General features: G+C 35.7%; 1 protein-coding gene across 1 annotated transcript in view; it reads right to left on the bottom strand.

The window, feature by feature from the left end:
• EXOC2 (exocyst complex component 2) overlaps positions 1–24,115 on the bottom strand; it is a 117,671-nt gene that overhangs the window by 38,210 nt on the left and 55,346 nt on the right. Inside the window, exons 12-22 of the mRNA XM_010073076.1 lie at positions 23,930–24,054; positions 19,008–19,076; positions 18,602–18,759; positions 16,005–16,126; positions 12,359–12,420; positions 9,600–9,680; positions 8,586–8,645; positions 7,651–7,712; positions 6,670–6,736; positions 4,596–4,712; positions 368–509 (exon numbers count right to left, since the gene is read on the bottom strand). Coding sequence (XP_010071378.1) covers positions 368–509; positions 4,596–4,712; positions 6,670–6,736; positions 7,651–7,712; positions 8,586–8,645; positions 9,600–9,680; positions 12,359–12,420; positions 16,005–16,126; positions 18,602–18,759; positions 19,008–19,076; positions 23,930–24,054 — 1,065 coding nt within the window. The remainder of the gene's footprint in view (positions 1–367; positions 510–4,595; positions 4,713–6,669; positions 6,737–7,650; positions 7,713–8,585; positions 8,646–9,599; positions 9,681–12,358; positions 12,421–16,004; positions 16,127–18,601; positions 18,760–19,007; positions 19,077–23,929; positions 24,055–24,115) is intronic.

Below are 24,115 nucleotides of genomic sequence, written 5' to 3'. Positions count from 1 at the left end.
TAATTACATCTATTACAAAAGTGGCCAGATTCTTTGGAAAAAAATTCCAAACAATCTCAATGAGCTTCGTAAGAAGATAGCAAAGATGTCTTTTATAATTCTTCCCATTATATATAAGCAATGAAGCAAAATAATCACAAAAAACAACTATTAAAGAGATTATCAATGATAAAAGCTGCTTAAACATTTGAGGGTATTTGAAAAATTATTTAGGAATTAAGTAAAATCTGTGAGAAAGAACTTTTAATAAGAACTTGTCAAAAGTTAAAAACACAGACTAGAAAAAAGTTTTTAATTGTACAGTATATTTTAGCTCCTATCAATCACTGCTAAAATAATTTCAAAGTTTAAAAAAGCAGATATTTACCTGATGGAGCAAGACAATCTTTCCAATCAAAATATCCTGCATAAATGCCAGGTTCTAACGACCCAACTATCGGATCTGCCTTAAATTCAATGTACATTTCAAACAGCCTTTGATCCAGCTCTTTCAAGGATTCCATACTAACCTAAAAACCAAAAAAACCAAAACAGAACAACAAAAAAAGAGAGAAAGAACATAATAAATAGTCATTACTTAAAAGAATTAAATCACATACCCAAAAAATATACATCATGTCTTGGTAAAGAGTAGCAATTACTTGCACATTTCAGTTCATAATTACATACATGAAGAACTAGGAACTTCCATATTATCTCTCCATTCTACCCAGTACAATTTTTTTTTTCCTGATTGTGCTCAGCAACAGACATTTTAGGGAAAGGTTTAAGAAACGCCAAAGAAGGCAGATCACTCCACAACTGTCTAATGACATGATTTTTTTTCCCCTGCATGTCAAGAGGTCTTGATCTTGCACCAAATAAACAACTGACTTTTGATAATGCTTTAAAATATGCCTGTAATAATTTCCATCCTGAAACACAAAGATTTTTCTGTAATACTTAAAATACACCAATTGTAATATTACAATTTCTCACTGTCTACTATATACTTGAAAAATACATACATGTATTTAGAAGTCTGTGCCTTCTGAAACTGTACATGCGAACTTCCCCCCCTCTACTTTGAGGCAGCACTGTACAACAGATGCATAAGCTGCAGCTCACAAACATTTGCAGAATTTTTCTCTTTAAAAGCTCTCTATGCAATTTTTAGTAATTCATACAACTTAGCCACACTGAAAGCTAAAGTGATATGCACAATTTTCTCATTGTATGTGAACAACTTTAAATTTTATACAAGACTTTTTCATTAAACGTAAGTATCCCTTGTAATTGTAGCTTCTATAACAACTCTGGAACACAATGTGTATCATAAAATGTTAAAGTAGAAACTCAGTATTTTAGCATTATAATGAATGCCAAATGCTAATAAAATATGCTGAAAATATCATGTGACTTCTGCTTAAATGTATTTATATTTACAAGAGAAGATAGCAAAGTAAAGCTTTTAAACTACTACTCATTTTCCTCAACCACTAGGGAAAAAAGCATACATATATATGATAATTTCCAGAAGCAAAGGGGTTTAAAAGTGATGAAGAAGGCAAAAGGCTAGATCAAACTAGGAATTCCGAAGAAAGAAAGAAAGAAAGAAAGAAAGAAAGAAAGAAAGAAAGAAAGGAAGAAAGAAAGAAAGAAAGAAAGAAAAGTAGAATGCCGACTCCTTACCATTCCTTTGTCTGTGAAAGACAAAAGATTTAATGCTACAAGCTACAGAATAAGGGATGAAGCTTATTCATTGCAGGGATGTCTCTAAACTGGGTTCTCCTCTGGCATGCCTACGTTAAGTGAAGACAAAGGGAACTGCAATATTTGAGTCAGGAAAAAACAGAGAGATAAGCCTTCAGGAATGAGATCATAAGTGCGAGGGAAAACAGAGGTACTATTGAGGTCAAACCTGCTGCCAGATTCAGGGAAGTCGGGATGGTGAAATTGACGTTCAGAAACAAGACACACTACCACTTTCCTGCTTTTCTATCTGATGAACTTCCTTTAATTTGTCACAAGAGGATCAATATCCCAAAGACAGGATTTTCATGAGGCATCATGTGGTCCCCGGAGAAGAACAAGGTTATTTTTTTCTTCTTTCTCTTGTACCCAGCAGCCTGTTGACACTCAAGACTTGAAAAATAACACACTAAAAAATGTACAAAAATCTCACTAACCTCTCTTTCTCCCCTTACCCAGGATCACAGAAATGTAAGCCCAGAATGGGTTTCAAGACATTTTTCACTTCAATTTCTTATGATTAGGGAGAATAACTATCCTCAGACGATTCCTATTTAGGTTTCAAATAGTGGCAAAAATAAAGTACAAGCTCCAGTGGGAAGTCCCTGCAAACATGCCCCCATCCAAAGAACTGCTTCAGTTATCCTTAACAGAACATTTTAGAATTAAGTAATTCTACCTTCTGCTTCTGCAGACATTTAATATAAAAGATCATCTGCACATTCAGTACAGGTCTTTTGTTTCATGCAAGTCCTCTTCAACCTGTTTCAAGTTCAATGCACAATTAAGATAGCGGCGGGTAACCTTGTTTTTCATCTGGTGGAAAGATTAAAAGAAAGAATGACCAATTCATCTGAATGTTACTTTGAGCCCAGGATCGGGGACTGAAGCAGAGTAGAAGTCTTCAACAATGTCCACTGTGGATACCCACCTTCCTGACTCTCAAGTGGGATAAATGCTCACAAAAATATACAATTCTCTCCTTGTTATTTTTCTGCTGTGAACTTCCCTGCAACTAGAATTTTCAATTTTTGTATTAAAGCCATTTTGAGCCTCTATCTTAGTAACTCCTCTGCCTTATCAAGTATCAGAACTGTGGAAACAATTTCATTAAGAAGCTTAATCAACAAGCTAGGATGAATGTTATGGGATACATAAATTTTTTTTCCACTTGATGAAACTGATGATAAAATGTTGAATTAAACTCTCCATAGATGAGCACTTCAGACTTATGTAGAAGCTAAATATAATTATTTGTGAGTAGTATAAGTATGTGCCAAGATGGCACATGCTAAAGCAGAGTGTAAAACACATAACTTCGTTCACACTAAGAAAAAAATGGAAACAACCACCATGTGGAATATAAGGAAATTTTCTTGGTTACCATTTTACAATTTCCGTGTATTCATAAAATTAGAGAATAATGATTTCCCTTCTAATAAAGGCAACTTAAAAAAAACCCCAACCAACGATAGTTTTTACCAATATAAACTGCAAAATTAACTTCAAAATTCCATTTATAAAGCTAACGGAATTTAAAAGTATAGTTTTGTTTCAGTCTTCTCCGATTAAAAAAAATTCTATTTTTCAAAATTTTTGCCAATTCTTTATTGCAATTTTTTTCATCTAATAAATAATTAAATATATTCAGAAAATTAGAGAAATTTAGGTGACAGAACAAAAAATTTTAACAATCAAACAACTCCCCTAAACCTCTGTGGGCTTCTAGCCTCTCTTAAAATTAATAAGGGTTCAAAAATTGCCATCTTAGGATGACTACCTAATTATCCAAATCCTCCCAGCTAGCATTACTGATTGATGCATCCCATATATGCAATACAGCACCAGTCAGCACTTTCAAAGGGTTAACACACATTTGAAATTAATCTGCAACTTCAACATTCAAACTGTGTCATTTATAAACCTACCAGACTGTTAAAGGCAATACTTTGATGCGGCTGTACAAGACTGAGTGTTGAATACATAACAGATGTCTTACTTACTTATATAGACAACACTAACTATACCTAGCTCAACTCTCAGTTGCCTCATCAGCAACGAATGGCAATACCCAGAGTAATTTTGTATACTGTACTAACCATACAAATCATATCAACGCATTTAAATGCTATTCAAAATTATGTCAGCCACAGAGATTCAAACAACATTCAGGCAGAACGGGACTAAGGATGCACTACTATACAGGAGAAAAATCAGTTTGAGTGAAATATTGTACTCTATACTGGAAAAGATAACATTTTACTTCCAACCAACAAGTGTTTCTGGAAATCTAGTAGCTTTATGGTCCTAAGGATTAAGTCACAACATTTCTCATAAAATATGATTAATCTTTACAAAAAGGCAGGAAAATGAGACAGCTACTGCCGCCCACTTTGACATTCTCGTTCTTTGGAAAAAAAAACCCCAAACAAACCAAAAAACAAACCACACAACAAAAAGCCTGAACTAGTTTATGAACAACAGCTATCAGTAATGCAGATTGTCTGATGAAATAATTTATCAAATATATTTCTGAGATAACAATCTTTTATTCTCTGCATTAAGAAAACACAGTGACACTAAACAGCTTTACTAAGAAATCTGATAAGCTTCGCCATTGAACACACAAGTCCTGAAGAAGAGGTCACATTTTCTATACCAGCTATTAAAGCCTTATAGGAACACATACAACCACATCATTGTTGTTGCTGTGTCCAGCTGACGCTTGGAGTCCCACTCTTTTGTAGAAGGCTCAAGAATCCTTTTGGCCATATGAACACATGCATGTAATTTGCATAGAAAGTAAAACAAATAAAACCTGTTACCTTCAAGCAATTATACTTCATTCCAGTGTTCTCACTTACTTGAGTTATTTTTTCAACACCTTGAAAGCCATGTTTCTCAAAATGTTCAGCTATATTTAGGAAGGTATGACGTTCCAGATAACGGCAGTTGCTGAGTGCAATTAAAAGCCTCTGTTCCTAAACATTTTTTTTTTTTTGAGAAAAGAAAGAGTATAATAGTTAGAAAAAAGAAATATCAGCATGACCATTACTGTAAATTTATAGTATTTTAGTAACTCTGTGTGTGATAAACATGCTGACAAATAAAGTGGATTTTAGAAATATTTTTGTCAATAAAACACCAAGAACTGAGTGAATATCAGGTATGATGATTGAACATCTATGTTTTTTCTTATGGGATCTGGAGAATTCACTGGAATATCTGTGACTAATACAGATCTGTGGTTAAGACCTCCTTACAAAAGTTAAGTTTGGACAGGTTTCCAGGAAGCTGTTTCTGGCTTTTACTTTGTTTCAAGAAATATGCTAAGAATTATGACCATCATAAAAACGTAACTGAAGATCATCTTCACTTTCACATGAAGCTGGCTAAAACAAGGGAAGCAAAACAGGCACTGAACAAATGCACTCACCCATTCTAAAATACTAGAAAGTTCAGAAGTACATGATATAATTTCAACAGTTAATTTGAAAAAAAATTCTAAGTGGTTACAACTTATCCATGTTCTTAATTTTTTTTTTTTTAATTACAAGAAGAGCAAATACATTCTGGAGTTGAGATACCAAGATCGCCCTTCCCTGACCTTGGAGCAACAAGGTATAGTTTCCAAAGAGACAAAGAACCAAAGAAGACAGAACTACTATTTCAATAGATTTGGTCTTCTCTCTTCCCCTCTTCTTCCCCCAATGGTAAAACATTTTTCTACCTCAGATGGCAGTTAAAAATCAACAGCAGCAAATATTTTGGAAAAAAAAAACCAAACAAACTGACAATGAAATCATCATAATACTGTGGATCTGATTAAAAATGGTGTTGGTTTTCAGACCTAGTAGATCTCCTGACAGTTTTGTTTTCCAGTAATATGATGAGTAGTGTTGAGATGTGTGGTTGCTTACTACTTTAAATTACAATCAGGGGGTACACAGACTATTAAAAAAAAAAGAGCATTTAAAAAATACAGTGACAAATCTTACTCTGGTCAATCACTTTCTCTGTTCTCATTACTCAATCAGGAAAGAGAACATAGTGTTCTGTGATTTACAGAAAAAAAAAAAAGACAATATTTGGTTTCCATGGTATCAAAAATTGTTGATTTCTTATTTTTTATTTAAACATTCATGCCTACAAGATATGGAAGGAAGTCTGCAACAGCCACAAAAAGTTACTTTGTCAACAATTAATAAAGACATCTATGTATTGCAAGAATAAAATGATATAAAGAACTAAAATTATTATAGTCTGCAATTCAGAAACTTGGACGGATTTGGCAATCCACGATTCTTTATATTGTAACAGGAATATACATTGCTCTTGTAAATGAGGCAAAACTGGGCTTCTGACAACATTCAAAATCCATAGTACAGAATATTAACCTCATAAGAGGTTCTCACTAGGTTTCTTGTAGGAAACAACTACATCTTTTCCATCAGCCACCACACTAGAAGAAAGTACATTAACCAAAGTTGAAGTGTCAAGAATACCAAAAACCTTTTTTCCAATATCTTTTAAAAAAAAGCAAACCCAAACAAGCCACACAAATAATCAATACTTACTCTTAGTAAAATATTATTTTTGTGAAAAACTACATTACCGAATATCTATATCTTCATGAGTTTTAAAAAGTAACTAATAATCAGAGCAGTTCTTATCATTTAAAACAAGGTGAAAAATCAAAAGTCAAATCCTCAGCTGTTTTTACATCAGTGCTATTTTCACTAATTTCAATGATGCCATTTTAGTTTCTGAGGAGGACCTGGTTTCAAAAGACGTCTTCATTAGTTACTTTAAGATACTATACTAAGATATCATAAATAGTGTTTTGTTTGGGTTTTTTTTTTTTAAAAGACCTAAGTCCCATAATTTTGAGAAGTATTAAGTTTCACATCAGCTTTTAGAAACACAAGTCAAACTTACTGAAGAAAGGCTTGAGTCTTCATGAATGCTTCCAAACAAATCTGGAGATGAAACATCAACTGAAAGACTAGGAATATTGTTTAAAAAGTGAGTAGTATAGTGATTTTGATTATCTGATACATGATGGATTCAAATGAACAGTTGGAACAGAAGACTGGAATCTTGTTGCAAGTTTCATCGCACCAGCTAATAAAGCAGCCCATGGAGCTCAGTTTTTCCAAGATGTCCACAAAGCCTGCAAGAGCTTTGTGAACAGACAGTACTATTCTAGCTACAGACCTTTCCTTCTTAAAGTGTTCTCCTTTGCTGTAATTTCTCTGGTTTGCCACAGATTCTGATTTGTTTTACATCTATGCAGCCAACAGAGTCATCCAAATAGCAAAAAAGAAAGTGGCATTAGGAAAACCACTAATTTGCCTTATTCTAATGCATATTGCAGGTACCAATATTTGCCAAATCTCTGGCTTTTCACAAATAAATTATTGGTACTCTTGGAAACTCAGGCTATTCTGACTTGTTTTGATCTCTAAAATAGTTGTCTCACGAGCAATTATGGAACAAACAAACTTTCAAGAATTTAGCAGAAATACCAATAGAACCAGTCAAGATACAAGGGAAGAAAAGAAAGGCAAGTGCTGTTTCTCTATGAGTAGATGTCACTTTGTGACAAGGACAGCTCATTCTATGTAAGATCATGGCTAAACCCAACATATATGCTTCTACAGCACACTACAACTCCTGTCATTGAATACAGTGACACAATACCATATTCATTACCTTGCATGATATTTATTACATTATGTCAGTCAATTGTTTGGCATAAAAAGTATCTACTCTTATTTCAAAACATCACTAGCCAGAGGCAAAAGTATTCAAAGAAATATGAATACCAGAGAGGATAAAACCACACCACCACTGAAATTTGAGACTTGCACCCGCAGTTTCAGAATACTACACCTAGGTCCCATTTATTTTACTTACTGTGATGTATCTATGTCACCATCAGGTTTGGTGCTCAGTTGTTCCAAACAGTCTATAAAGACCTAGGAAACAATAAAGCATGATTGACATTTTATGCCAGAACTAAAAAAAAAAATTCTTAAATTCACTTTTACTACAGTCAATAGAAGCAGACTAATCAACATCACCTTTCTTTGTCTTAAACCTTACATACATTACTACAGTGACATTTTAGTCACACCTTTTGAATGCATATTTTTAATTTTATATGCTTCACTGTTTGTTTGTAGCAAAACACCAGAGTTTTAAATCCTGCTAATTGTCATCATGCATGGCTAAAATTATGCAGTGATAATCTGCTGATTTGCAAAGAAGGCACTGTTAATACTTTTCAGCTGTTCAATCTGAACAGTTGGTCCCAAGCAGCCATCTCAGAAGCATCACTAAAATCCATTTTTTTTGCTTTGTCTCATGATTTCTTATTTGAGAAAATTACAAAAATGGTTCAAAAACCTAAAGCATGCTATTACCTAATTTCAAATATATTTAAAATAAAAAAAAAATATTTTGTTAAAAAGAATATTGGTTTCTGATACTAAAATTAAAAGCTAGATCTTCAGCTGCTGAAAATCAGTGTTGCTCCTTTTATTGTAGTATAATGATGTTAGACGACATCAGCTCAGCAAGCATCTCTCAATCACCAGTAAAATCTTGAACAGTCACAATCAGTAAAATACTTGAATATGTCACCCTTTGAGGATTTGATATGATCAGATTCAGCTAGTAAGCTCTACATACTTTTAAAGTCAAGTATTTCTTAGTATCCCAGAGTGAATTAGAGGACTAACACAGTCATCAACTTAAGCTGACTTTTGGGAGGTGGGCAGGGTACAAAGCACACATTTTTTTTCAATCACTTGTGGTCATGATTTCGTACTTCTAAGTGTTCAAGTTACCTGCATGATCCCAATGCTTAGCTGGCTCACATCCTCCTGTGTTTTCTGCTGCTGGAAAACCTGAAGATGCAAGCATATTATTTCAGCAGAACAGCTTCACGTAGCCTTATTCTCAAGGAAGGCCTGAGTAACCTATCCCTAAATTTATAACACAATTATAGGAAAAGCTCCTGAGACAGTGTTTTCTCATTAATCAATTTCATTTTTTCCCCACCCTAAATACAGGTCCCAATAAAAAATTTGACAAGCATGAGGAGACAACACACTGAAAGGAAAGAAGTCCTGGTACCTAGTACATGCGACACACATCATTGTTGGCTAATGGAGTTGCAGCAAAAACTCCCAGGATATGCAAAGATCTTTGCACCCTAACAAGAAGGATTCTTGCAGATTCTTTTCAATAAAGTTCATTAAGAAACTAGACAAGATAGCCATAAAAATTAAATTCAGGGAGGAGAGGGAAACAATATCCGTACAGAGGAGCCCAAGGGTCTTTGGAAAAGTGTTAAACTTCTCAGATCACTGAAACCTGAATGGAAACAGTATCACTGTCAGTCAGGGCCTCAAGGTACCAAGTGGATAGGGACAATCAGGACTCCTGATTTAGAATAAAGTTTACAGAAGTAAAAAGCTGAATTTAAGTTCTGCAAGTAGTTTGGATGCAACACTGAGTGAAGAGTAACTCCTAAGAAATACGCCCTCCCCCCCTGCCTTTTAACGTAAATAAAGTCACATCTACTGCTATCTGAAAACTACATTACTAGCGTTTTTATTTCAAAATAACAGCTTTAGAGATTTAAGTACAGGTCCAACCTGCCCCTTACTCACACAATTACCCCTAACAACGGAAACACAAACATAATTCTAAAAGCTAGCAGCAGCGAAAAGGGTGTACATGGAAAAAAATAAAGAAGAAAGTTATACCCCTGTATCATTCCCTGAAAGTTATTGTTCTGAAACCCAATAGTAATTTACATAAAAAGAACAAAAATAAAAGCATAAATCAAAACTTACGCTGGCCTCTCCAGGTCTGCAGTCCAGCACAGTTTTAAGAGATTGCAAGGAATGGATAATGCACTGTTCAAACTGGGATGGCTGAAAGGTAAATTATGTGTTAGGTTTAGATAACAATGTCAAATGTATATTACACAAATATATAAAAACTTCCATGGTAAGCTCTTTATTTACAAATTATTACAAGTAAGCAAAAAAAAAAAAAAAAAAAAATCACGAGTCATACATTACCAGAGGACCCTTTTGTACTTATCTACAGAATTATTACCATAGATCAATGTACTTTTTTTTTTAATCTGAATGACAGCCTTCTACAGCAAACAGCCTCCTCTAAAAGGGTCATGAAAGATTTTTATAGCTTGTTTGTGGTAGCATATATGTTAACAGTCACATTACAGATGCTTGTGACACCCTCCCTCCTCCCCCTCTTGATCTAAGTGGGGATGGAATTTCACCTGGGATATCTGATATTTCTACATTTTATTTCAGCAAAAGGTTTCCAAGATAAACGGACTGAAATTGCTTTCACATGGAGGAAAGAATGCACTGGTTTGGGGGGCTTTTTCTACCTTCAGGTTTCCAAACCTGAAGTAAGAAGGTCTTGATGCACGCACCAATTTCACTCTGAAAGTGCAAATGAGTTCACAGCATCAGTCATTAGTCAGTTTTTCCTTATCTTTCTCTCTTCCCTGTCAAGTCACACTTTTTTTTTCTTTTTTTTCTTTTTTTTTTTTTTTTTTTAAATGAGGCTGCCTGCTGGTATTAGGCAAGAAGTTGTTGTACAGGGCAACCTGAAGCAGAGAGGTGTCACTGTCTAGAAAAGAGGGAAATCATCCTATTGGATTTGGATCAAAGAGGTGGACAAAAAGAGCTGCTATGCCATGCAAACCTCCTTTTCATCCAGTAGATAGTTTATGGCATGTCACCAACTTTAGGCTTAGAAGTAACTTTTATTTCTGTAAATGCTGGGGTGGAGGTGGATCATGAGTGTGATGCCTGAAAATCATGAAAAAAGCCACTAAGACAATCTGTATTTATTATTTTTGGACCCACTTAAAAGAAAAAGAAGAGCAGTAAAGAGCTGCTATTGGCTTTTTTTTTGTTTCCATGTAATAAAACTTCACACCTCAGGAGAAGAAAGCTGTTCAGATATGTTATTCTTTGGATATTATGAAACCAAGGAAAGTTGGTTCTCTGTTTTACTGTATCTTTTACCTGGAATACAACTGCCAAAGGGGTTATCAACCAGTACTTCCTGCAAACCTAAAACACAGTTTCTATCTTAAGCCTAAAAGGTCCCCAAAGAGACTACCTGGCCCTTGTTTATACTGATTAATTTTTGCTATATTATCATCAAAATGAACTCTACTTTAGTAGATAAATAACCCCACTATGACAAAACATGGTCAGCTGCCACCATTAGAATTTGGCATGTCTCAACACGACCTCAAAAGGTATCTAGGGAAGTGCTGTATACAAGGAATTCATGGGTGATTTCTAAATACAAAAAAGATCTGAGCAGTTTTTAAACAAAGATGGGTTAGGATACAGCAAAAGCATACAGAAACAAAGCTTTTGTGGAAGATCTTTCCTCCTCCCTCCATTTTACAGATTAATAGAGTGAAAAACAGAAAAGTTAAGGGACTTGCCCAAGTCAGTGGCAACTGAAACCACAACCAGAAGCTGTAAATCTGGCTATAATACAATTGCTCAACAACACTCCTTCCTACAATGTGTATATTGTGATTGCTTAACGCCCTCCTACTCAACTTCAAGAACGTATTTATAGAAGCAAATAAGAAAAACTAAAAAAGTCTGTGGAGCATTCTCTTAGATAATATACACAAAGCAACTCTCCCTCCCACAGGCCCTTTCTGCTTTCGCAGACTGTTTTTAAGTCACACCTACAACGTGCTTGCTGTGTTTTAGGCATTACTCATTACTGTTTATTTCCAGAAAGCATCTCACAAATTTATCTGAATTTGGTTTCAAGTCATTTGTTGTTTGTGTGTAGGCAATCTCCTAAATTAGTTGCTTTTCAGTTCAATTTCTCATTATAACATATAAGTGACCTATTTATTTAGCTACAGACCAATTCCATGGTAGTGTGCCTACTAAGTTATAAAGCATTTTGATGTGAACGGAACTTGTGACTTCAAAAATATTTTTTTACTTTAGAAAACCATCCCTAAAACAAGACGCATAGCTATGAAAGTTATTAAGGTTTATATCAGCAAAATCATGCTAGAGGTCAGCAGTAATTATACTGATACATTTAAATAATACTAATTAAGGTAGAAAGTCATGCTACATATCTTGACGCCCAGTTCTTATTTATTTTTATCTCTCAATACATGGCACAAATCTGCAAAGCTTTTATTTATGCTTTTTTTTTCCTGTTTTGCACCTTCAAAAATATTGTTGTCTAGTAGTACCATTATCAATTAAAGTTACTTCAGATGTAAGAGTTTAAGTGCAAATAAAAATATTGGAAAAGGAGGAAAAGAAAAAAATAATTTTGTGTTTGGTGATGGGATCTGTTACGAGTGATAAACTGTAAATAAGTAACCATGCAAACAAAAACAAATTGTATTTATCTTCCTATATTTTCATACTTTAATAAAACTACAGACACCAGTATGTGCACATATAGACAAAGTTCAAAATAATTCAATTTTCAATAATTCAATGGAAACCAGTCTCACTGCACTTGCAAAAAAAAAAAAAAATCAGCTTACAAGACACAAAAGTATACCCACCAACGATGTCAAACCTTCATTGTCAACAACCCAGTCCTCCTTTTCAGCTAGCCTCTTTACATCTGTAAGACAGAGCAAGAGGGGGAAGGGGCCAGGAGGGAGAAGGTATTCATTTTCATTATTAAAAACTCCTTGAACTTGAAAAGATAAACCACAGACATTGGGACTGCAATGACTAGGCATACAAGCAAATAGCACTAAAAGCTTCAAAGCTTTCAACATTCTCAAATGACTAAGAACGGAACTCATACATGGTATGCTGGTGACACCACACAGCGAAGCATATCTATGATACATGGCAAGAGTTGCATGAAGCACATCTTTTACTGGAAAGCTTAAAATTAAAGGAATATTCTGAAGGCTTTGGGTTTGTTTTTATTTTTTAAGTTTTTAATCACAACATAAAACACTGCATTTAAGAACCCAAGTCTCTACTCTGTTATACTCCAGCTCTTAATTAAAAATGAAAGAACAACTGCCTAGCATTTTAGCAAAGACAGAAAGGACAGCATACAATTAATATTTAATAACTATAAAAGAGGCTCAGAGTCCCCACTCAGGGTCAAAGATCCACAGTGTTAGACTTTCTTCAAAAATACATGAAGGCATATGTAAAAAGCACCCTCTCTTGCTACCCAGAAGGTGCCAACTTCCATAGGCTTATTGAAGCTAACAGGACCTAAGTCAGGATGTGAATCCAAAGCTCATGCACTGTAAACAAAACTCCTCTATGGAATCAAGCATTCTGCCCCATTGCTTTTTTGGGGTGCTTAATTGACTTGTAAACAGAACAAAGCTGAACTGTGTGCAGTTTGCAGGGCTTTGACAGAGTTTTTCACACACAAATTGGTCATCAGAACTGTCTGTAGGTCATGAAACTCCATTTTAAATGAGGAAAAATTTCAGTGAATTAACACCTCTCTGCAGAATCCAAGAAAAAAGGATAAGTAATGCATGCTGAAAAGTATCTTCACTACCTTGGTGCTTTAATTAGCAAAATTAAGAAACTTGGTTATAGTGTCACACACTGCAATTCTACATCTCATGGAAGTATAGGCTTAGTGAGGGTTAAAAGTACTAAGGGATTGTGCAGACTAATTACTCTGTTCATTTCCCTATTTAGTAAACCTCTTAATACAATTGATATTCTTGCGAGGCTTTAGATTGCACTGGTCAGGCTTTAGATGTTTTTGGGGATGCTCACTTTTTCATTCTGATCTGAGCTAATACAAACACAAAAGAAACAAATTTCTTTCTCGTATTTCACTGCTCACCAAATTCCAGTCAAATACATTCATGTAAAGCCCCAGTCTAGTCTGGCATTCACACGATTTGGCTATCATGACCTTTATGACCAGTGATCACATACGAGAGGGAAAGAACACAGACTGCTTCTCACGGCTAGCACAAGCATACAGCATTTATCATAAGACATCAAGAAAACCCTGTGCGTGGGCAGATTCATCCTATTTATATAGCTAATGGTAGAGTGCTCTATTATAAATTTTAACCGATCCGAATGCCTTTATCAACTTACAACATGCAGCAAGAGATGAGAATGAACTTTATATCAGCAGTCTACACAGCTCATACTTCAGAGAGATTACAGAGGTGAGATTCAAGTCCAGGAGGAGCCTTTTTGACACATATATTACAAATATAACTACATCTGATATCCATTTACATAGCTCCATGAGAATATCCGTTAACCACTCTTTCACTGGTTCCCTAAAATTAAGTTTCTTCAAGGGCCAAATTTACCTGGTCCTGTCTAACCTAAATGCATTCAACATATGTCATTTTGCTTTAGCTGGCAAAGAACAAAAAAAGGGTCCCATACATAAGGCACTCAGTGCAACAATATGGAATGAGAGTCATCACACTGGCAGGCATCTCTTCTCCCGTCTGATGCTACAGTCCATACAGGGAACTGCTTAACTGGTAGGGGATGGAAGCAGCAGTCAAGGAAGGCTGCTGTTGTTGGCTAGACGAAAAAGAGATGCATTATCCGGCCAGTGTAACATCCTGGCATCTTAAGGGATCTGATCTCTTTTGATTCAAGAAAGAGAAGTATGAATAAAGATGTTCAGACCAAACAGAGAATCATTGTCACGTAGACTGGTAAATCCGCTTTTATAAAAACACAAGGTACAGACTACCCACAAGAGTTTTTCCTCCACAGAATGTACGCGGCCAGCAATCAGGACATAAGAAGCAGAAACTCTGGATCTGAACAAAGAACTGGGCTACTGTTATGATGCAACAAGTAGGCAAAACCAGGAAGACTGCAGACCCTTTGGCCGAGAGCTTCATGTATCAGAGCTCTCTGGACCACACTAGAGAAGCCAGGTGGCTAGGTGAGAGATTTGATAAGGAAGGGTTGTCAGCAAAACAGTTTGGAGCTAGATACTTCTTTCCTTTCAAGCAGTCAGGACATCTTAGGAATCACCCACAATTCCTAGACAAAGGGCAGTCAGTCCAATAGGACCATCCTCATGTCACAATTTGAAAAAAAGAAAAAAAATCTAAGTGAAGAAAAGCAAAAGAGACTTCCTCATACTTTAAATGAAGTCTGAAATAGTGGTAATACTTTCCATATAGAGTTTTAAAGAGACAAGACAACCTATATACTAGCATGGCCATCTCACTTGATATTCATGCAGAAAAGTAATGTTAACACTGAAAAGGAATTTAATAAAAGAATTAGGAGCCAAGAACACAATTCATATCAACATTGTACCAAATAAACAATAGAGGCCTTACGATTTGTTGTCATGAAAAGTTAAAAAATTTGCTTAATATAGCCACCTGCACTTAGCACACTTAGGGCTTGAGTAAAACACTTAGCTTCATGTCGGTCTACAAAACAATGACAAATCATATGTTAAAGATTAAAAACTGATTAAATTTAAAGATCAAAAAGGCCTTATTTTTTTAACATTGAAGGTAATTAGTCTTTTGGGAAAAAAACCCTGCTAAGTGAATAAGTAGATCCATCTGCCGTGATTTTAAGAAACACATTTATTTCTGGAAGATTTACTTCATTTGCATGTAAGTTTCAGAGTTGAATACAAGATGGTAATGTGAATGGCTTCTGACGCACACAGAGTCATATTAGATTTATAGAATTTGTTACTGGCCCTGACAAAACTGGCCTTTATGGCAAGATCTGTGTACACACCAGGAAGCCTAGGGATTATAACATTAGTAAAAGGTCTTGGAAAACACACAAATAAAACATTTCCTGAAGGGCTATGGATTTTTTTTTTCTCTTGGGGGTGGGACATTGCTTATTTAATTATGCCCTTTATAGAAGAACTCAGAAAAGAAACTAAATTATATTTCCAATATGGAAAAGCTGCATCATGAGATAAATTGCTTGCATCGTAAAACTGTCTCAACCCAAAGGAAACAGATCTAAACTACTTCATTTGTTAGACTAAGGGAAGAAAAGACTCATAACACACATTTCTGTCAGAAAAGTGAAATACTTGAGAAACTCTTGTGAGATATTACAGAACTCAGAGGAGTCCACCGCCACTACAAAACCTGTAACAAACATGGTTAATCTTCCAGAATGGGGTTTGGCCTAATCAAAGGCAAAAAAACATGATAGTAAGCAAAGAGGCCTGCAGCCTTCTATTACCTTCAGCTGTGTGTTGTAAGGTCACTATGATGCAACGTACACGAAGGTCCAAAATAAGATCCTGGATGATTTGAAGCATATCATTGGGTATCTCCAGTGCAGTAAGAGACTCAGAACTAAGCCTGGAAAGCAAATGAAGTTAGACTGAAGTGTAAATCTGCAGGGTTTTTAAAGCTTATATAACTTCACTGAATTTTTTAGACATCATCTGTGTATGTGAATACAGTAGCTCCATCCTCAGTGTATCTTTGAAAACTGATTATCCCATGCAGAGAAGATGAATTATTTGCTTAACTCAGAAGCTTGCAAACACAGATTTTTCTGTAACATTACAATAATGTAATCACAGCAACATGCCAACTTCCCATTGTCCTCTTCAACTCCCCTGCCTGCCTTTTCTGCATCCTTCTCTTCTCTTACGATCCAAGAATAATCCTTCTGGAGCTTTTTTTGCTGTTTTTATGTGAATGCCTAGATCACATCCTAAGTCCACAACCGGGTTTCTGAGATATTGTTCACTCACATTACAACAGTAACAGCCATCAAGCTGCCATAAATGGTGATGTGGCTGTGCATCAGATTGCCAAGAGTATACACATTAAGGAGCCAAAAATACTACCAGGTGAGCTACTGCATCACCTCCATCACTACCTTGCTAAGGGAGCACTCAGCTGTCACACCCCTGAGATCATCTTTTTCCTCATACAACTCACCCTAACAAACACATACCTTTCTATCCTTAAAATAAGGCAAAAGTCTTGCCGACAAGGGCATCACTTTATCGCGTAGCTCTAATTTACCCTCTGGAACCTATTCATACTGGGCAATGACAGAATGGGGTACAAAAGAAAGACTGTACAACCACTCCACTTTAAGCTGTGTGATACATATAAAAAAGCAGAAAAATTAAGATCACACAGCTATAATGCCAACTCCTTGTTTTCTAATTATTTTAGTTTTAGCATTCATAAATACAAGTAGGGAATGGTAAATCATTAGTGAGATGATTGAAAAGAGTAAAGTTTATCATGTGCTTCATAATTATTTTTTTTTAGAAACAATAAAAACAGGACTTAAGCATTGCATAACTTTGCAACAAAGAAGGTTTTTATGCAATGTGTAGACTCTTCATGAGAAGAGTCCACCTTCATCATTGGTGTGAGTCACAAGAATTTATTAGATTGTCAAAGTGTGGGGGCTTGAAAAGAAATGTACTTGCAGCACTTGCAAAAACTTCATCATCCCTGGTCAGTACCCTATCATGTATGTATGTTCAGTTTCTCTTCTCCAGATTACCCTTTTCTTCTCTACTTTTGACTGCTTTGCATTAAAGTCTAACCCACTTTAGTAAAGTTCCAGCACAGCCATCAGCAAGAACATGAGATGAGGAAAAGAGCAGGAGGGAGAGAGAATTTCCCCAACTCTCAGTTCAGTTGTTCAGGAAGCAAGAAGAGATTATCTGAAAAAGAGTCTGCATATTATCCTACAACCTCAGCCTGGATCACACCTCGGATGGAAGGACTTTGAAGCACAACCACCTTTTAGAGAATCTGTTGTTTAAATTTCCAAGGCAACATTACAGATGTGCAAGTGTTAAATACTAGAATTTTATAATTCGAGTGAAAATGGATTGTTTCTCATAAAAGGGCAACACTGGTGCCAAAGCCTGTTACCTTGCCCCTTTACATCTTTTCATGAAATGCCAAGTCAATTCCTTCTGAAATTGAAAGCTTTCCATAAAATTCAGCCAGAATAAGAAACTTCACATGGATTTTTTTTTTTTCTTTTTCTGACTGGTTAAAGTACAGATAATGTCACTGACAACAGACTTTGGGCAAGTGTTAAGCAGATTTGACAAGACGTATGTATCACTGCTAGCTCCATCCACAAGAAGAATACCTATGTGATTATACCCTTTTCTTTTTTCCTCTGTGCTTTGCTTGTTACCTACTTTGAAAACTGCAGATAAAAAGTACAGAATCATATCCAAGTATTACTCAAGTTTCCAAAAGACAATGACAATTCTTACATCCTCCACAAACAAAAGGAAGTGAATTCTGTATATTAATTAGACATTTTGTAATTAATGGAGCCCACTTTACTAAATTTATAAACAAACATAGGCAGAATGGCATTATAAGCAGGAGTATCAACTTCCACAAAACAACTGTAAAAGTTATGATTTAAGAAGTATACTATAGAGAGAAGCATGCTACTTTCATCCATTTTGGAAGAGATGGGAAGATGTGTAGCAAATGAAGCAGATAATTGCTTTCTACCCTAAAGAATCAAATCCTGTTTCATGCACGGAGTGCCTATGCTGTGTCAGGGAAATATTTTATTCAGACCTTTGCATAAGATGCTATGTAATAAAAATAATATATCATTCTGTAATAAGGCTGTATCATGAGACATTATTATTTACACTTGCACATAGAATCCTAAATCTGCCATAAGTAACTTTTTTGTAATCCTATTTTTGAAAACGTTAACATTCCCACTATGCCAGATATTTAATGTAATAAACAAAACAATTCATCTTAAGGCACACATATCCTAGGAACAGCATCATTTTTCAGGTCCACAGATCCATTTACCTTACAGTCTGGATAACATGTGTTAGCCACTGGCCAGAAAGTTCGGATTTCATCTCCCAGCCACCATACTGTCTTGATTCTCCTTCTCTGAGGCTGAATGGGAGCAATGCTCCACGGATAAGTTTTACCAGAGAGTGCATCACTTCCTGAATCATTTTCTGCATCAGAAGAAGGGAAAGAAAAATCAAGCAAAAAGCTTTATCAACATGCTTAAGCCATGTACTTGCTACACACAACAGCTTGGAATGCATGATTTACAGGTGGCTCCACATGGTAGACAGTAGAGAAGAATAAGACATATGGGCACATGGATGATTTAAGAAATCTAATTTTCAAGGTGGTGACACTTAAGTAGCTGGCTATGAAGGACAACTGAAAGAAAGCAAGCTTTCCCCCCATAACTTACCTTGAAATCATTTTGTCTTTGCCTAGCATTTTTCTTTGATCTTTCCATTTGGCCAGATTTTTCAGCAGTCTTGTGAAAATAAGAAAATTGAAAAGTGTAAGTAACTTATAACCACTGCTAAAATAATTCTGAAAAAGGGGGTTTCAAAGTGAAGAAGTGACAACTGGTGAGTTTATGATGCAATTATCAAAACTAACTCATGGCATCCCAATAAGCAAAGACTATATAATCAATAAACTCTACTAACTGTAGGTCAGTGTGTTAATATTTAATTCTGAGGAATAATGTGTATTTAAGACAAAGTCAGAGACAAGCATAAGACTAGCTCAAGATACAAACTTCAGGAGGTCAAGGTTTTCTCCCTGCAACGTTAGTGAGAGCTAAAGCATATGTAGTCCAAATGTGCATCAAGTTTATACAAAGAAACTCCACTTTTTCAGCAGCCCAGAGGAGGACATTGAAGTGAAGTGGGAGACACTTCTTGGAATTAGGGCAATTTGGAATTCTAATGTGAGGGGAGGGTTGAGAGTTTTTTATTTGGTTTTAGGAACAGCATTTTGTTGACAATGCTCTTTAAATAGTTCAACTAATGGTGAAAGAGATTCTGCAAAATAATCAGCATCTTCATGGACAGTTCACTTCTTTGAAAACTGAGGAACATGAGTACACTTTGCATGAGACAGTTACAGTTGAAGAAAAACATGGTTTGACTAATAGCCTTCCTGTTTGTAATTCTAGCCTTTTGTGGAGTCTACTGAGAACACAAAAGAGTAAATTATACTAAAAAAGTTATTTCAAATACTGGGTTAAGTGCAGATGTAGAACTTTACCGTTAGAAAATCTCCTATTTTATGTATGTACAGCAACATCTACTGGACAAGAAGTGCAGTAACATGGCAAGCGTTCTCAAAAAGAATCAGTTTACTTTCAAGTCATTAATTTGAAATTATGTATTTTTCAAAATCCCTCTCTAGCTAAAGCATTTCATATTTTTAAGTTAAAATAAATAATTTGAAGTGAGCTAAAATTATAGGAAAATAAAACTGTTTGACAGTTTTGGAAAATACATAGCTATGAAACTCCTGTACTTCAAAGCTCTGAATTATACAGTTTCAGACAAGGAGAACAACACTCGAGTTATTCCCGCATATAACACCCACTTCTCTCTTCTGATGCATTTAAACCTCAGGCAGCAACTTAAAATTCACACTGCCTTACAGCTGGATTAAAGAATAAAAAAATTCACAGACCTTTGATTTTCTTCTGATGCATTTAAACCTCAGGCAGCAACTTAAAATTCACACTGCCTTACAGCTGGATTAAAGAAAAAAATTCACAGATCTTTGATTTTTTTTTTTTTTTGTCTTAGTGGTTTTGCTGAAGACCAATTTTAAACCCTTCCTGCACAGACAGACCAAAACTATCTTGTGGTAAGACCAACGGTTACTACTCATATATGTGACCTCACCTAGAGTGATTCAAAGAACTCAACTTTTTAAACTGTTGAAAACACCACGTAAATCTTTAACTGACAATATTTTAAGGTATATAGCTAACCTTTCAGAATGAAAAAGAACGCCCCCCTCCCCCCCATAACCCCCAAAAACCTAAGAATGAAAAAGAACGCCCCCCTCCCCCCCCATAACCCCCAAAAACCTATGAACTGAAGAAAATACAGCTTGAAGTTAATATGTGGGGATTTTCTTAAAATGTCCTGAAGACTTGAATAAGCTAACTGAAATGACCCTCTATGTAATTTTCACAGGTCTTTTCTTAAACACCTTGCTTCCTGAATGACAATAAATAGCAAGCAACATGGTAAAAGAAATTTCTTCGCAGACAACTAAAATCCATATGATTTCTGGTAGAAACACATATAAACCTTGAGTCTTGAACGTGATGTGGTAACAGATGTTATTAGGTACGCTAGATAAAGTCTTCTAGCTCATGCCACCCCCTCCTCCCAGTTGTCCTGGGTTGACTGTGGCATGCAGAACACACAAAAGGAACTGATGGTACCATCCCTCCTCTCTCCTCAAGAACTTGGGAGGCTTTGGTAAGGAGCAGAGGAAATCAAATGTATAGGGATTAATTTCTCATGAGCTCAGTATCTCTCCCAACAGAAGAAGAGTAGATGTACCTTAAAGACTAACAGGAAAAGTACCTCCTCTATTTTGTGTGTGTGTGTGTGTTTCTTAAAATACATTGAAACATTGTTTTGTTCAGACATGACATAAGATCACTGCATTTTCCACTTGCAGGCATTTTCATGAGCAAAATTTCTCAACCTTGTTTACAGTTCAAGTCTCAGTTTCTCTAGAAATTACTTTCTTTTTTTTTTTTTTGTACTCAGAGGGGAAAAAAAAATCACAACAACTTAACAGGTGAATTTGTAAAGTCTTGATTTCCAATGGCAGTGTTGTCAAATATAAGGGTTGTCACCTCCCTTATGAAATAATTATTTTTGTGAAAGTCAACAGTACTAGGGTTTACTCTTGATTCTACTTCCTTCACTGAACACTACAAGTAAATGTTATACCTTTCTTTTGATTTTTATCATGTAAAAATTAAGATAACAAATAGAATCTATTTCACTGGAGCTATAATGGTCTGTATATTGTGTTCAACACATGAAGAGCTATAGTACCTATTAGCACCATCACATGAAAATGTTATATTGATTTACAGACAGTGGCAAAATATAGAACGACTGTTTGAGAAATTCTTTAGTTAGTCAGAGAAAAGGAAAATGACAAAATAAGTTTCCAAATTTCCTTTTCCCAAGGTTTTTGTTTTCTTTTCCACTTAAGCTGCAAAGAAGAGGTACCTATAGCTGCAGATCTGCTTTGAGGATAATTTTGTCGTGGAATACTGTAGCTGTGATGATTTAAGGATTTAACCACTCCACGTCACTAAGTATGGCAGGATAAAAACAATCTCAACAAATGAAATTATATAGCAACAGTTAAACAGAGAAGTTTTAGATGTATAAACTTTTACGTTTGAGATAGAAGCTTATCTGAATAATATGCATGTCCAAAAGCTTGCTTATTTTCCACCTGCTCTGTATTATCCCAACTATCTCTACATCTCTTTACAGACCTTGTCTTCAGAATTTTTTAAGACCCAGAATGAGTGAGTCCAAACTGCAGTCAGAAGAACTTCCCAGTTATAGCTCTGCAGATGAGGTGTGAACCTTATCTGTTGATGGAACTGATAGCTGCCTTTCACTACACTTCAATTATATGTTTGTCTTAGTCAGACTTGCTCCTTGGGAATATGCCATCATGCTGTGGTTTCAACCCACTTGGCTAGCAGCAAAGAACCACACAGCCCCTCATTCACCCTCTCCCCTCCTGGGGATGGGGGAGAGAATTAAAAGGGTAAGGGGAAAAGAGATTTGTGGGTCGGGATGAGAACAATTTAATAACTAAACTACAATAAAATTGAAAATAACAATTACAATAATACTCAAATAATAATGGTAAAATACACAAATATACAAATAAGTGAAACACAGTAAACTGCTCACCACCTGATGACCAAGGCTCAGCCCATTCCCAGCTAATGACCACGGTCCCAAAACCACAATCCCGGAAAAGAGATAAGAGCCTGAGAGCCAACCAAGGAGGGGAGAAGCAACGCAGAGAGAGGGGCAACCCAGAGAGACCGAACTTCTGGTTATATCCTCATCTACATACTGGGCATACCATGCATGATATGGAATATGTCATTGGCCAATTTGGGTCTCAGTCCTAAACCTAAGGTCAAATCCCAGGCTAGTAACTGGGGCTGTGCTCCCTCCCAGCTTCTCCTGCACCTGCAGACACTGGCACAGCAGAGAAGCTGAAAAGTCCTTGACTGTCCTGGCAGCATCTATAAACATCAGTGTGTTATCAGCCTTCTCCTCAGCACAAATCCAAAACACAGCCTCACACTAGCTACTGTGAAGAAAGTTAAGTCTGTTCCAGACGAAACCAGGACACATCACTACAGTTCTCATTCTAGAGAAAAAAACAACATGGCTTGAGGAGCAGAAGTGAACTTTCTGTAAAACATAATGTAATTCTGTGACCAAATTTTAGCAACAATGCAAACTTCAAAGTTATTGTATTTATATGGTAACAATTATGATGGTAAGCTGTATACTACCCATATCAAATAAATTACAAAATGTATCCTTTCAAAACCTGTTAATAGTGTGCACATAAAAATAGCATGTCATGAATCATTATCTTTTTTCCCCCCCTGCTCCTTGGATTATCAAGATTATATTTACACAATTTGTAAAAGCCAGATGATCTGAGCAAGGAGGACTAGAAGCATATGTGTTCGCAGCTGACTGCACTTCCAGACAACACTCTCTATAGTATGTCTGTGTATACCACCTTGGGCCTTGGTCATTTTGCAACTATGGTCTTGAATCTATCCTCACTTCCAAAGACTTAGAGCTCAAGAAATGAGTACTCTTGTTCCAAAGAAACAAAATGTTTTTGTTTTGTTTTGGTTTTTTTTCTGTATGACTTTGTCTTTTACATATCTCTATCCTTCATGAAATCTGCTGTTTCCTCAGATCACCAATGACGGGTAGCTGGCCAGCTATGAGAAAGAGGTGAAACTACGCAGATATTGACTCCAGCATCTGGAACAGACACAGACACACCACTGGCAGAATTCTAGATAATTCCACTGTATGCTTTTATTCTCTTAAAAATAAAAATTTCACTTCTATAGGTTAGTATTGCAAGACACCTTCCTAATCAAGGTAGCATCTCTCAAATGTGTAAGAGTCTACATATTGTTTTATAAATCTCTCTGATTAAAATAAGTCCAGTCATTTCTTCCAGTGAAAAACAATACTTCAAACATAATTGTTACAGAGCTTTGCTACTTAAAAGTCATTTATATAGAAAAATGCATACCTCACTGAATAAACTTCCATTCACATAAGAAATCCAGAGCTTCCAGAAGTTGGGCAGCTGACTTACAACAAGCTTTGTCAACTTTTCAACAAATACAACTTGCTGAGGAGCTTTGTATCGCCAAGCTAAAAGGGGGAAAGTGGATGGAAAAAGCAAAATTAAAAAACTTTGAATTAATAATAAAAA

This window comes from Pterocles gutturalis, unplaced genomic scaffold (assembly GCF_000699245.1).
Source record: "Pterocles gutturalis isolate BGI_N339 unplaced genomic scaffold, ASM69924v1 scaffold377, whole genome shotgun sequence".
Classification (NCBI taxonomy): Eukaryota; Metazoa; Chordata; class Aves; order Pterocliformes; family Pteroclidae; genus Pterocles; species Pterocles gutturalis.
This window is presented reverse-complemented; position numbering and strand designations above follow the sequence as displayed.